Genomic DNA, 13,126 nt, shown 5'->3' on the forward strand with positions numbered 1-13,126 from the left:
TGGGGTGGTGGATAATAACAAGCCAGCAATGGGGCAACAACCAGATAGGGATAGGAAGAGGAGAGAAAAATGAAGACATTTTGAAGCATTGAGTGGCTTCACGAGCTTCACAGCTTGGCTTCACGTAGAGATGGACCATGTAGAACAATGCCATCCCACACCCAACTCAAGCTCACTCATGGTCTAAATTTGTCCACCAGTACTAACCAGTCATTTGATAATGCATATTAAAATAAAAAAATTCTGTGAATAAATGCATTCTTAAGGATGAGTCTTCGCACCCGAGGCTGGGAAATACACATAGATGTTGTTTTGATGCATATTTGAGGTAAGTAGAGAGATGAGTCAGTTGTTGCAATATAGCCAATTGGGACTAATTGATATAACCTGAAACATGGTGGTAAATGGCAGGTGGAAGGTGATTCTCTGACATTTAACAATTATGCGGATGGAGATCTCAACAAAAATTAAAGCAATACATCAGACTTGTTTTGTCACTTTGACCAATCAAGCCAAATGAGATGTCATGTCAACTCCTCGTCGCTAAACGTATTTATATATATATATATTTTTTGTATAAGGCAGTAAATACAAGATCCAAGAAAGGACGACTCGTGGAAGTAAAAATAAAAATCCCCCCCAAAAAATCAATGAACCTTAGACTAAGAATGTCACTCAGCTATCATTGGCCTTGGTAATAAACTAAAAATAGATTTTGGAGGGACAACACAACCAACTTGGCAGAATTTCCTGTGTCATAACCCCAGCTTTGTTGTTGTCCAGTCATGCAATACTGTAGGCTAGCATCCCAAACACAAGACACACCAACAACACCCGCTCCCTGCTTAGGTTTCCCCGCTCAGACTTTCTTGAGTTTCACACAGTGACTAAAAATACAGGAGTCAGCGTGCCACGGCCGGACAGGACATGGAAAAAAGGCTGTCATATTCAGAGAAGAAGTCATGGAAAATGAGAGGATCCAATTCCAGGGCCACTGAAAAGCAACAAACCTACAGTATGCGCGCGTGCGCCTGTCCAACAAATACTGTAGAGTAGCGCTGGGCTAGTATTGGTGTGGAAGAGTCATCTAGTCAGTGACTTGCCTGAGGGCACTTAAGCAGGGTAAATATTTGTTGACAGGAGTGCCTTGGGATTAGTTTGGTTTTAGCCCTTAATACAACAATGAGCTTCATCCAAGTACCGACTTTTTGTGTGCTAAATTGCCATAAAACCTGTCCTCCGCTCACTTAAGATTAGTGTGAATAATTATGAAAACATTTTACAACATTGTTCTTGGCAGTACCGCATTTTAGTTTGGCTCCTTCTCGATCAAACCTAGTCAAAGATTGAAATGGTGAAGTGAAGGTGGTGATCTGAAAAAAAAATAAAAATCTGCCTCTTCAATTTATTTATGTGAAAATGTGGCAAAGCAGCTACACAGAATGTCTGACAAGTTGCAGGACAGGTGTCACAAAAGACAAACAACACTTTATCCCTTCAATGTAATTGTTCTGGAGTAGCTCTACAGCATTATACTTTTTTTCAAGTCCAGTGGGTCTACAAAGAGGTCCTTCTGCATTTGCTTTGTACAGTTTGGACAGGACAATGTAACTGCTCACAATGACTTGAGCATCTGACAGTTCCTGGTTGAGAACTATTTTCTAAGCTCAAAGGCGTGTCCAAGGGGGAACCGTTTCAAAAACGTGGAGAACATCAAGAAGGATGTGACGACGGGGCTGCAAAGGATCCCTGAAGAATCGTTGAGTGCAAAGGGGCGTGAAAGAGAAGGCTCGGAAAGCGTGTTTGACTTTATAGGGATTACTTTGAATGGGCAAAACTTGACGTTTGGATATGAAATATATCTTTTGTGACACCAGTCTTGGAACTTTTCTGACAAACCTTGTATTATTTTTCTGGAATCTGAACTTTGCCGTCAGGTAGGCGATATTGAGCCTGTAAGTGTAAATCCAATCATTACAGGGTGTCCTCCCAAGATCAATCTGTGTTTTGAAAAGTTAACTTGACCCCAAGAAATTCTTGACAATAATATATTCTATGCAACCCCACTAGTTTAAATACGGTATTTTGGTTAATATTGCATTAGTGGAATATGAGATAAGCAGCAAAATCCTGCAGTTTTTATCAATATCACAAGGCAGACTTGCTGTCAAGTGAAGATAACATCAATGTTGCTCAGGTCTCACATAACAACCAATCATAGCTCAACTTCAGAAAACAGGTGAGCTGTGATTGGTTGCTGCTTGAGCCCTTAGCAACATTAATGTCATCTTCAGTTGACAGGAAGTGGCAGAATGGCCGCCCCCTGAGATAGATAAAAAACGGCTGGATTTTGCTTCATAACTCTTATTCTGCAAATGTAATATTAATCAGAATGTCATGTATAGACTAGTGAAGTCACATATAACATATTATTGTCAAGAAATGTCTAAGGTTGACTTCGCCTTTAATCAAAGAAGTAATTAGTTTAAAATGCCCATTTATTAGATTTCGCATCTGTGTTGACTTTGGTGACGCACTTTAAAAAATGTGTATTGGTTATTTGAATCACATGTACCTAGAGGTCACGCCCCATGAAAATGTGTGTATAACTGGAAATGGATGCACAATTGTTGTGCTGTGACGGTTTGCTAAACGTCAAACTCACCTTTATTTTGCCATTGGGCTGCAGTAGCTCTGTGACAGACACCTTATCCTGCTGCAGCCGTCTCTTCACAAGCTTGGAGCAGCAAACGTTGATGGCTCCCTGCACATGTGACGCATTGTACTCAGAAAAGGTCCTGCTGTCTATCACCAGCAAGCGCCCGGTTCCTCTCTGGATGAGGCTCGCCAGGCGCTTGATGTCCATGGTGCTTCGTTTCGTTGGCCCTTTCTCCCCTGCCATGATGTCGGAGGGGCGCCGTGGTCCCTCTGGGCCGAAGATGAGTGTGTGGATGAGGAGCAGCGCAGGAGGTGGAAGAGGCGGGCAAAAAAAGGCGGGGTCAGAGGATAAACGGGATCATCGAGGCAGGTGTTGAGAGATTCACGCTGCCTGAGGAAAGAAAAGAAAATACTTATGTGAGATTCAAAAGCCAGATTAAAATGACGTTTTATTGCCTTTTAAATGTGTTGGTCAACATAACAGATCGGCACAACATACATGACCACTTCAACAATACTAGCATGTGCATGCACGTTTGTGTGTGAAGGTTGCTCTGATGTTGCTGGTACGGCAGCGAGATAAATTAAGCCGGGGGAATTTGGAGCACAGGTCTGGACATGAATGATAGCCAGTGAGTTACTGTACGTGTGTGTGCATGGGTGTGCGTGAATGTGCGTGTGCGCATGTGTTCAACCCTTCATAAAATTGATGGACTGCCTCTTTCAATCTGTCACTGCTGATCACTTCTCTTGGTTGATGTTCTCCTCAGCATTTGCGGATCAGAGAAGATGGAGCGGTTTGTGGGGGCAACGTGCAAGCACGCTGGGCTGAACACGACCATCAGCAACTTGCGTACCGTTTGTTTGACAGAAAATACTCTATGGGTTCACAGGCACTTCCCTGACAACAACATGTCAGGCGGCAAGCGAGAAGGTCAGTGTGAATGCTGTGCTGGTTTATTCATCCACAGGCACATGGTGTCATGAAATATAGATTGGCCTCCTCTCATTTACCCCTGAAGCCTAAATGGAAGTTTAAACCTCAGGTGAAAAGGGAGAGTAACGTGAGGCAGAGGGCTAAAAACAGGAAAGGGGGGGTCAACAGAAAGGGGTTTCTCTTCAGGGTATAATTTAGCAAATGAATGCAAAGCCACAGTCAAATAAATAGATTGTCACATTATGATCAAATGCAAAGCTAAAAATACTACTTTGCATACTGTGACACCACAATTTTGTTAGAATGTGTGACCATATTTCACAAGATATCAGCTCAGAGAGCATCGAAATGATTATTATTTTTTACGTGTTTAGTAATGCCAGCACAAAAGGACAGTAGTGACGGCCAAGAGGAAAATATCTACAGTAATGAGAACTACAGCACATTTGAAAATAGGTCACTGGTACAGGGAAGGTAATAGTATATTATGGTTAACAACATATAGGTACAGTATTTAAATATAATTATTGAGGCAGGAACGCGTAATGCATAATGGTGTATGGTACATAATATTATGTTATATTTTATGTTGAGAGTAGTATATGAATATCAAATACAGTATTGTTGATGTATTGATAATGATATAGAGATTTGGGCCGGGGGTAAGAATCAATACATTTATACTTTTTCCTACCCCTTTTTGAACATGTAAATCACCTATGTATATGAGTTATTTATTTTCATAAGTTACTTTATTTTACTTTTCAAAAGTTTAATGTTTATTTATTGTATGCATGTTTACAATATAACAACCATGTGAAATCAAAACAAATATACCCCAAGAACCAAAATTAAAACTTCTTCAGGCAGATGTTAACCTACTTTGTCCGGGCTCCTCATTATAATATTTGTAAAGCTGACAATAACATGACAATATGTAAACAATCATTACAAATACTATGGGGAAAAAAACATTTGTAAATATGAACAAAATCTGGCATAAACCGAAAAGGTCTTCTGATCAGTGGCAGATGGCCAAGATGAGATGCAACCAGCTTCCAGGTCTCAACTAACTTTTGAACTGGTAGCACTGGTGCAACCATCTACAATTTGCATGACCAAATTTGTTGATCTATAGTAGCATACCATTGTTTGGTATGACGTAAATATTGACAGTGACTGAAGATATATACATTGTATTGTAAAAACACACACACATTCCAAACCTTGGTGTTGCTGGCTTTGGTGAACAAGAATAAGTCATTTACCGTTTAAAAATTGGAAATTTAAAAACGGAAAACAAGTTTTTTATGTAACACAAGCCGGAAAACAACATGACCGTAATTTATTTCCCTTACGCTCGCTTTGCCTTGAAAACGGAAGATGTTCTTCTTTTGCTGCTACTAGAAGCAGCAGAAGAAGAACGCCTTCCGAGTCAAGACAACCCAAGCTCCAAACGCATCCTATGTTATAAACCAGCAGCGCGTACACGTGAATTGTTTCCATCTGTAGCCTGACGCTTACTTTTTTGTGACGCTCTGAATAACCGAACAGCACTTAGTGCAACCGGATGACATTTTTACCAGCACCCACTGAAAAGTTGGTCGCATTTGCGAGCATATTGGTCACAGTCTCGAGCCCTGGCTTCAGATCCACAGCCAGAGAAAAGCATTTGTCATTTCTTCCGCCAAATGCAGCTAAGCCATCTTAAGGTAAGGGAGTGGTGAAGTATGACACAACAGAAAGACATGACGCCTGCAGGCTGCCATCAAGACATGCACACGTGTTGCAGAGCCAAACGTGACATCAAAACCTCTCAATCCCAATTGCTTGCAAATACAACACTGAAAAAAAACTACTTCCGTGTTATTTGCACATGATTAAAATGTGACAAACTGATGTAAACGTCCCATCTTCTCCTCAAAAATAGCTCAATGTTAGTTAAACACAGAAAAAAAATTGTCCTTCGACAGCATGTTGCTTGGAGAACTGCCTGTTGTAGAATGAAGTGAGATCCAAAATTGTCAACATCATAAACATATGGCTACGACACAGAAAACTCATTAGCTTGCTGCAAAGTCATTACACCCCCAAAGCAGACCCCCCTGCTACGATACAACCTGCCTGCCTGTTCTTGACATAAAGCATACCTTACATGATGATGCAAAGCTCAGCCAAGCAGCTAAAAAAAAGCACAGCTTCCAAAAGTGTGTTTGTCCTGAATGCCTAATACTGAGCACAACGTCTGATGCTGTGTAAGTCTAATGGTTTTCTCCCAGTGACCGTCCTGCCTCCTGCATCCATCTCTTCCCAGCTTTTGTGCAGAAAACAGGGATGGGAGGAGTGGGCTGCTTTATACGAGGTGCACCGCATCGTTGCTAATGTCATGCCTGTGTGCGCAGAGGAGCCTGTTTGCTTGGACGAGAGGGAAGAATACAGGAAGAAGTAGAGGCAAGAGAAAAATACGTTGATGGACTATGACAGAGCCCAAACTGATCTAATCATTAGTCTCCTCCATAATGAAGTGTTAGGATAGAAAACGCAAACCAAAACAAACGTGCTCTTCAAGCTAAAGGAGGAAAGAGTGAGCAGCTAGCTGGGAATCGGAAACTGAGGAAAACATGCTGAGGCAAGATGGAGCAGAATGAGAGTTTGCAGGCCCGAAGCAGATTCTGCTGTTGCCATAGAGACAGTCCAGCTGGGGTGATGGAAGGCTGTGGGGAGGGTGATGGTACAGACAATTAAGCTAGCTCATCACCAAGCAAGTTGCATTATTCCTTGTTCTTTAGCCTCCCTTTCCCCTTGATGTTTACAGGGTGGACACGGTTGTCAAGTCAGCATTGTAGTTCAACCTTGAGAACAGGCACAAGAACCAGAACAACTGGTTCATCTTTACTTTAATTAGCCCTCGTTGGCTAATTTGAATATCTAAACTTCCTGACAGAACTGGAACTGCCAAGCCACTTGAGAAAAATCAGAAAATCAGAAAAATCAGTTTTCAGACAACCATGAGTTTGTATGACTTTGCCATTCTATGAAATTAAAACCAAACAACCAAGATGCTGTGAATATCCCCATTCATCTACTTGATGATTGTGTTCTCAGGATAGTGAATTGATTGCTATTGTTCTGTTCTGGTCATCTTTGAAGATCATCTGAGCAGGCGTCATCAGTTCATGCAAACAGGCTAGATAAGGCCGCTCGAGCCTCAGTTCTTAGTTCGAGGCACATCCCAACCAAGCATGGCATTCCTCTTTTAGGATGCAAAATGACTGTTGGAGATAGGCCCACATAATTCCCCAAGTCAAATGCCAGAATTATGTAAAACACCTTAAATTAAAGATGCTACTCTTTACATTCTACATATTGTTTTATTTCAAATACACTATATAAAAGCAAAAATCGAGTCTCGATACTTCGGAACCTAATTGTAACTCAACAGCAAGATGACAAAAAAAAACAACAACAAACAAGCATTTTCAATTAAATCATAAAAATCTCACTGTAAAATTAAGGCCATCTTTATCCATTTCATTGATTACTTTTGGTCCAGTCCAACCGCAAAAAGGCTTTTGAAGTCATGTATAATGAATTTAATTCTTCAACTAGTAATCAGATAGCACACACTTTTTAGGAAGTAAACTTTAGAAGAAGTCAATCAATACTGTTGGTAAAATGTAAATATCGCCATCGAAGGCATCAATGAGGAAACAACTGGAGGGTAGCCAACGCTGATGTAACACCATGCAGGTTATTCATTAACTCATGCACAACATTTCCTGTGGCCAGTCTGTCGGATGACGTTAGCCGGTTCTTTGTTTCACAATATGACGCTCAGTTGATGGTGAAGATCACAACCACTTGTAGGGTCGATTAGTCTTTAATGTGTTGTGTGTGCAGTCGCCTTCAAAATAAGTCCAGCCTCGTGACTGTCGATAATATTGGCGAGGAAACAAACCAAATAATGCAGTTTGCAAAGAATTAATACTACAAATCACATAGTATACATTTAGAAGCAGATTATTTGATTGTAAGTGGTCATCAATGTTGGTTGATTTAATATGAATGGTGTAAAAAAAAAAAAAAAAACATTTGGCTTTCGAACAAACACTGAAATGTTTGCATTAGAAAACGAATGCAACTTTTTGTTATATATATATATATATATATATATATATATATATATGTATATATATATATATATATATATATATATATATATATATATATATATATATATAGGCCTATGGCATGCAAAACAATCAAATGACACCTAATCGATTATCAAATTAAGTAAGAATTATTTTGACAATTGATTAATCTTTTAGAGTCCTTTATCAATAAAAAAAAAGTCCAAATATTCAACATTTGAACTTCTCCACATAACAATCTCACATTTTTGTAGTTCTCCATGAATACAGAATGAATAACTTTGACAATTTGAATCAAAACAAAACATTTACAAACTACTTTGACTTTTGAAAACAACAATCAACATTTTTGCCTCCTGTTCTGACATGTTGACATGCAACAAAATAAGCGACAGGATAATCGATTATCAAAATGATCATTAGTTACAACTTGCAGCCCTAATATATATGCATATTTAATATAACTAATTAATCACACAATTTTCCATAATTAATCATGATTAATTGTACTTTTTTTCCCACATCTAATATTTACAAAGCTTGCAACAGATATTCACTTGAGTAAAATCTTGGAATTTGTGTGAAATAATTACATAGAAAGTATTTAGATGTATTTAGAAGTCCGTTCTAATAGCTTTCCTTGATCCTTGAATACATCAATCCATTTTCTTAACCGCAACCATTTTTTTTTACATAATTGAAATTATTCTCCAAAGTTAATGCTTAACTTTTGACATTAACCCCTAAAATAGATAGATAGATAGATAGATAGATAGATAGATAGATAGATAGATAGATAGATAGATAGATAGATAGATAGATAGATAGATAGATAGATAGATAGATAGAGGTGGGCAGAGATATATTAAGACAGAAGGTTTGTGGTTATGGATTTCAGTAGCAAAGATGTGCACTGCAACATGGTCACACTGACAGATGTTTCTGCATGTGTATGTTGATTATTTATAGACAATATAGGCAGAATGCTAGTATTGTATTTGCAATGGCACTTGCATTGGCTCCTGTACATTTTGTTAATAAACCTGTGGGTTTGTTTCAAAATACAACTATGAATTCCAAAAACTGCTGCTCAAAAACGGATCTATGCTACTTGAAAGTGCATGTTTTTCCGCAGCAAATGCTAATCATTACATTTGATATTAATCACATTAATGGCATATTATTAATTAAATACAATCCATCTACTTTGCTGTTCTAACGGCAAAGCGTGCATTCGCAACCTTTGGAAACATACACAAATAAATGGATCATAGGCCTGTGTGACAAAATAGTTTGCAAGGATGGGGGATTTGCGGCCATTGTAATAAATCGACCTTCACAAAATTCAGCATAGGGCGATTGAAGTTGTTATGATTTCCACCGCAGTAGACGGCTTTGTCAATGGTTCACATAGAGGGAACCTGCTTGTTATGACGCGTGGTTATGTCCGCATGCAATGTAACACATGCCATTAACAGCTTCTGGTTTAAAAAAAAAAAAAAAAAAAAGCATTAGTGTGCTCTAAAATAGGAAGGCTGCTGCTCTTACCTTGCATCCTGCGGCTGTTAATCGAATAATTTCTATCCAACAACAAACGAGGCGATCATTTTGAGCGTGATTAATTCCCATCGAAGGAGACGCACGCGCGCACTGACAGTGGATGTGAGAGGAGGGGGGAGGATAGGAAAGGAAGGGGAGGGGGGTTAAGAACACCCAGCTAACAGAGGCTAACTGGAGCTAGCATTGTGCTGTGCGACACAACACACACGCCCCTTACCTGGAGCTGCTGTCGGGGTCCGGCAGTCATTGAATGGCTTCCGTGCGACGAGGGGGACACCGGTGGGGTCGTCATGAGTTTGGCCGCTCGTGGCCGCCGGTGTCCCGGGGCACAGCGCAGCTGACACGGGGTGACAGCGCCAGGAGCGAGCCGCACATGAGAGCGCAGCTTACCATTTAATTGTTTTTGTAAAAAATAAATAAATAAAATAAGAAATGCTAAAGAAATAAAGCGACTGATACGTTCTCTAGCCAGCTAGCTATGTGTGTTGGTTAAAAGGGGTGTGGGGGTAGTTACAAAAGGTACACTTTAGCGCTTTCTTCAACTAACGCGATGAGGTCATGGTTTAGTAGTCAGGGAGAGAAAAAAATAGGAAAATATGAGGTTACGTCACATCCAGCCAATCAGCGCGTGCGTCTCGAGGGCTGAATGACGTCAAAGACACGGATTAAAGGGCCTGCCCGACTTTTTTATTTATTTATTTATCTTTATTACAAAGTGGACAAGCGTTTTTATGGGTGACGAGTGTAATGTCTCGGTAATAAGTAACGCTGTTGACAGATGATTACATCCACCAACACTTTTCGATGAGAGAAAACATATATGTGTTCTTCATTCAGTGACATAAGCGTACGTTGTGATTTGAAAAAATCCTCGCTTGTCTTTCACTGTCATTCTTACACAAAACAACACCTCCATGGCGGTCCAAAGAAAAATCTGACTATGATAATATTATTGATCATGATATTGTTAAATTTCCCTTGAGAACGTATAATTATATATATATATATATATATATATATATATATATATATATATATATATATATATATATATATATATATATATATATATATATAAAAATATATATTTTTGCTTTAAAAAAAACGGCAACAACAATTAAGTGCCAGACAAAATAACATCACAGTAAATAAATAAATAGATAAATAAATAAATGATTAAATAATCAGGAAATACTTACAAGTCTCAAAGAAAAAGAAAAAGAGGCATATATCTTGAAACTGTCTGTATGACCTGACAGTAGAATATCATATTATACATTATAGAGACCATGCAGAATTTTCGATACAAATAAAAAAAAGTTAATTAATTCAAAAAATAACCTCTATTAATTTTTATAATATGCACATAAAAAATATGTTCTAGCCCATGAATATACATGTATATATATATATATATATACACAGACAGTAATCATAGGTCTAGTAATTTATACTACACAGGCCGTGCCGTGCCTCCTAATAGGAAGTTGCCTGATTCGTCACCATCTTTCTGCTACAGATATGGAACATATTCATTGGTGGTATAGGCTTGCAAAGTGTGGTCTCTGTGCAGACGTATGTGCTTCAAAATGCACACAGTTGGAACTTAGGATGTTGCATTTTATTAGTTCACCAATAGATGGCAATTCATTCTGCAAAAATTACACAATGTCTCTTTAAAGGGTAATCACGGCTCAAAACAGGTGAACTGTGATTGGTCATTACTTGAGCCCTGAGCAACTGTGACGTCATTTTCAGTTGACAGTCAGTGGCAAAATGGCCTCCCCCCTGAGATGGATAAAATGAGATGGATTTTGCTGATTTATTAATTTTCTACAAGCACAATATTAATCAGTTAGACTAGTGAGGCTGCATTGAATATATTGAAAATATTTTTGGGGGGGTTAACTTCCCCTTTAAAAGAATGGGAAAATCATCTCTCTCTGGCTCTATTTTATGCCTCTAACTTAATTCCTTATGATTATTTCTAAACATGCCGCGGCACGACAAAACTTACCAAACAGAGACTGTCGAGACAGAGGGCATGAATGAATAATGTGTCATCTTTTTTCTATGAATGCCACAAACGTGCACTCTCTCACACACGCTCAGTCTCACAATTTTGGCTCCAGCACGCAGCCTTGCCGTGGGCAGATTGTTGAACTCCGGTTAGCAACAAAAGTTAAAATGAAGGAACTGAACTGCCCTCAGGACATATAAAGGATACATATCTGTAATGGTGATATCCTATGCGGCCGCCAAAGTCTTTGTTCTCGTCGTGTTATCATCAACTCAATTCTATTTATAATTGATTGCAATTTCCAAAATACGAATCAAACCGGTAGCATTTCATGTATGGCAACTTTTCAATGTGAATAAGCTATGCTACCATTGTAGCAGTCAGGCTAACATGTCGGCTTGTACACAGTGCACATTGTATGTAGAGCTGCTGCATGTTGCATGCATATTCGTAATGGGTGTAACTTTAGTCAGGGCTGACGGTACATGCAATCTCAACGCAAACTACACCTATAAAAAACTTGAAGCAAAGGTGTCAAAATGGTAAAAAACAACAACAAATGAATAAAGTTGCATAAATAATTGAAAAACAATGTGAAAATGTGATAAGCATTGATTAAAGAAAAATCTAAATAAGCTATCTTAATTAACTATTTAACTTGTTTTTGTTACTGTGTAGCAGAAGAAGAGTGGTTAGCAGTTTACAGTTCTTAGGACTTGGGCAGTTTCTGCTGTACTCCCACATTCCAAAAACATTCATATTAGGTTTTTTGAAGACTGTGAATCGTTCTTAAATACCTAAAAACGTGAATGTGAATGGTTGTGTATATGAACCCTGCAACTGGCAGGCGACCAGTTCACAGGTCCTGCCTCTTGCCCAATGTCAACTGCGATAGGCACCAGCTCACCCACTAGTGAGAGGAAGGAAGCTGTATGGAAAATGAATGAATGGATGGATGTTACTCTGGTTAATATTTCTCATATACTTGAAAAAGAAAACAAGAAAAGATCAGGCTCAAATTATTTTTAATTGCTCTTGGGAGCCCACTTGTGGTCACTGGGCCTAATTGCCATATATATATATATATATATATATATATATATATATATATATATATATATATATATATATATATATATATATATATATATATATATATATATATATATATGGCAATTGTGAGCGTCTTTATTTATGTCTTGTTTTCTATAACGACCCCTGAAGCTGATGCAGAGAAATCCCAACATTTATCAACATAAGATTACTTTAACTGATTAATTCACGTTTCTTGATATATTAACTTTTCTGAGTGATTAGCATATCTGCCTTGCAGTTCTGAGGTTTGGGGTTCCAATTTCGTCTCAGGCCTAACTGTGTGTAATTACCATGGTCTCCCCATGCTTGCGTGGGTTTTTTTGGGTATTCTTCCCACATTCCAAAAACATACTTGTTAGGTTACAAGGAAATGCGACACAAGAGATAAACACACAACACAATAATACAACTGTATATGAAATCACTATGCAGGCGTGGATGGATAAATAAGTAAATAAATAAATAAATATTAAAGTACTAAATCGGAATCGAGCACATCAAGATGTCGTTAGCAAGTGACGAGCTGGTTGATGGTGCAGTGTGACGCTTACTAATTTTTATATTTTCATACACTGACATCTAGTGGCACTTCTGTTTAATTGCACCATTGTTGTACAACTGTCTCGGTGAAGAACTTTCACAAAAATTGAGTTGATTAGTGGCTATATGGGTATTTACATAGGAGTAAAAACCAATAGATAGCAA

The 13,126-nt window shown here is 38.5% G+C and overlaps 1 protein-coding gene across 2 annotated transcripts in view; it reads right to left on the minus strand.

Moving 5' to 3' along the window:
* Nucleotides 1–9,868, minus strand: part of dusp8a (dual specificity phosphatase 8a) — a 45,334-nt gene extending 35,466 nt beyond the window's left edge. Inside the window, exons 1-3 of one of the 2 annotated variants that reach the window (XM_077568267.1) lie at nucleotides 9,524–9,868; nucleotides 9,295–9,396; nucleotides 2,666–3,049 (exon numbers count right to left, since the gene is read on the minus strand). In XM_077568267.1, coding sequence (XP_077424393.1) covers nucleotides 2,666–2,902 — 237 coding nt within the window. In that variant the 5' untranslated portion in view covers nucleotides 2,903–3,049; nucleotides 9,295–9,396; nucleotides 9,524–9,868. The remainder of the gene's footprint in view (nucleotides 1–2,665; nucleotides 3,050–9,294; nucleotides 9,397–9,523) is intronic. The other variant, XM_077568266.1, reaches the window with a different exon arrangement.
* Nucleotides 9,869–13,126: the final 3,258 nt, after the last annotated feature.

The sequence above is a fragment of the Vanacampus margaritifer genome, chromosome 6 (genome assembly GCF_051991255.1).
Source record: "Vanacampus margaritifer isolate UIUO_Vmar chromosome 6, RoL_Vmar_1.0, whole genome shotgun sequence".
Classification (NCBI taxonomy): Eukaryota; Metazoa; Chordata; class Actinopteri; order Syngnathiformes; family Syngnathidae; genus Vanacampus; species Vanacampus margaritifer.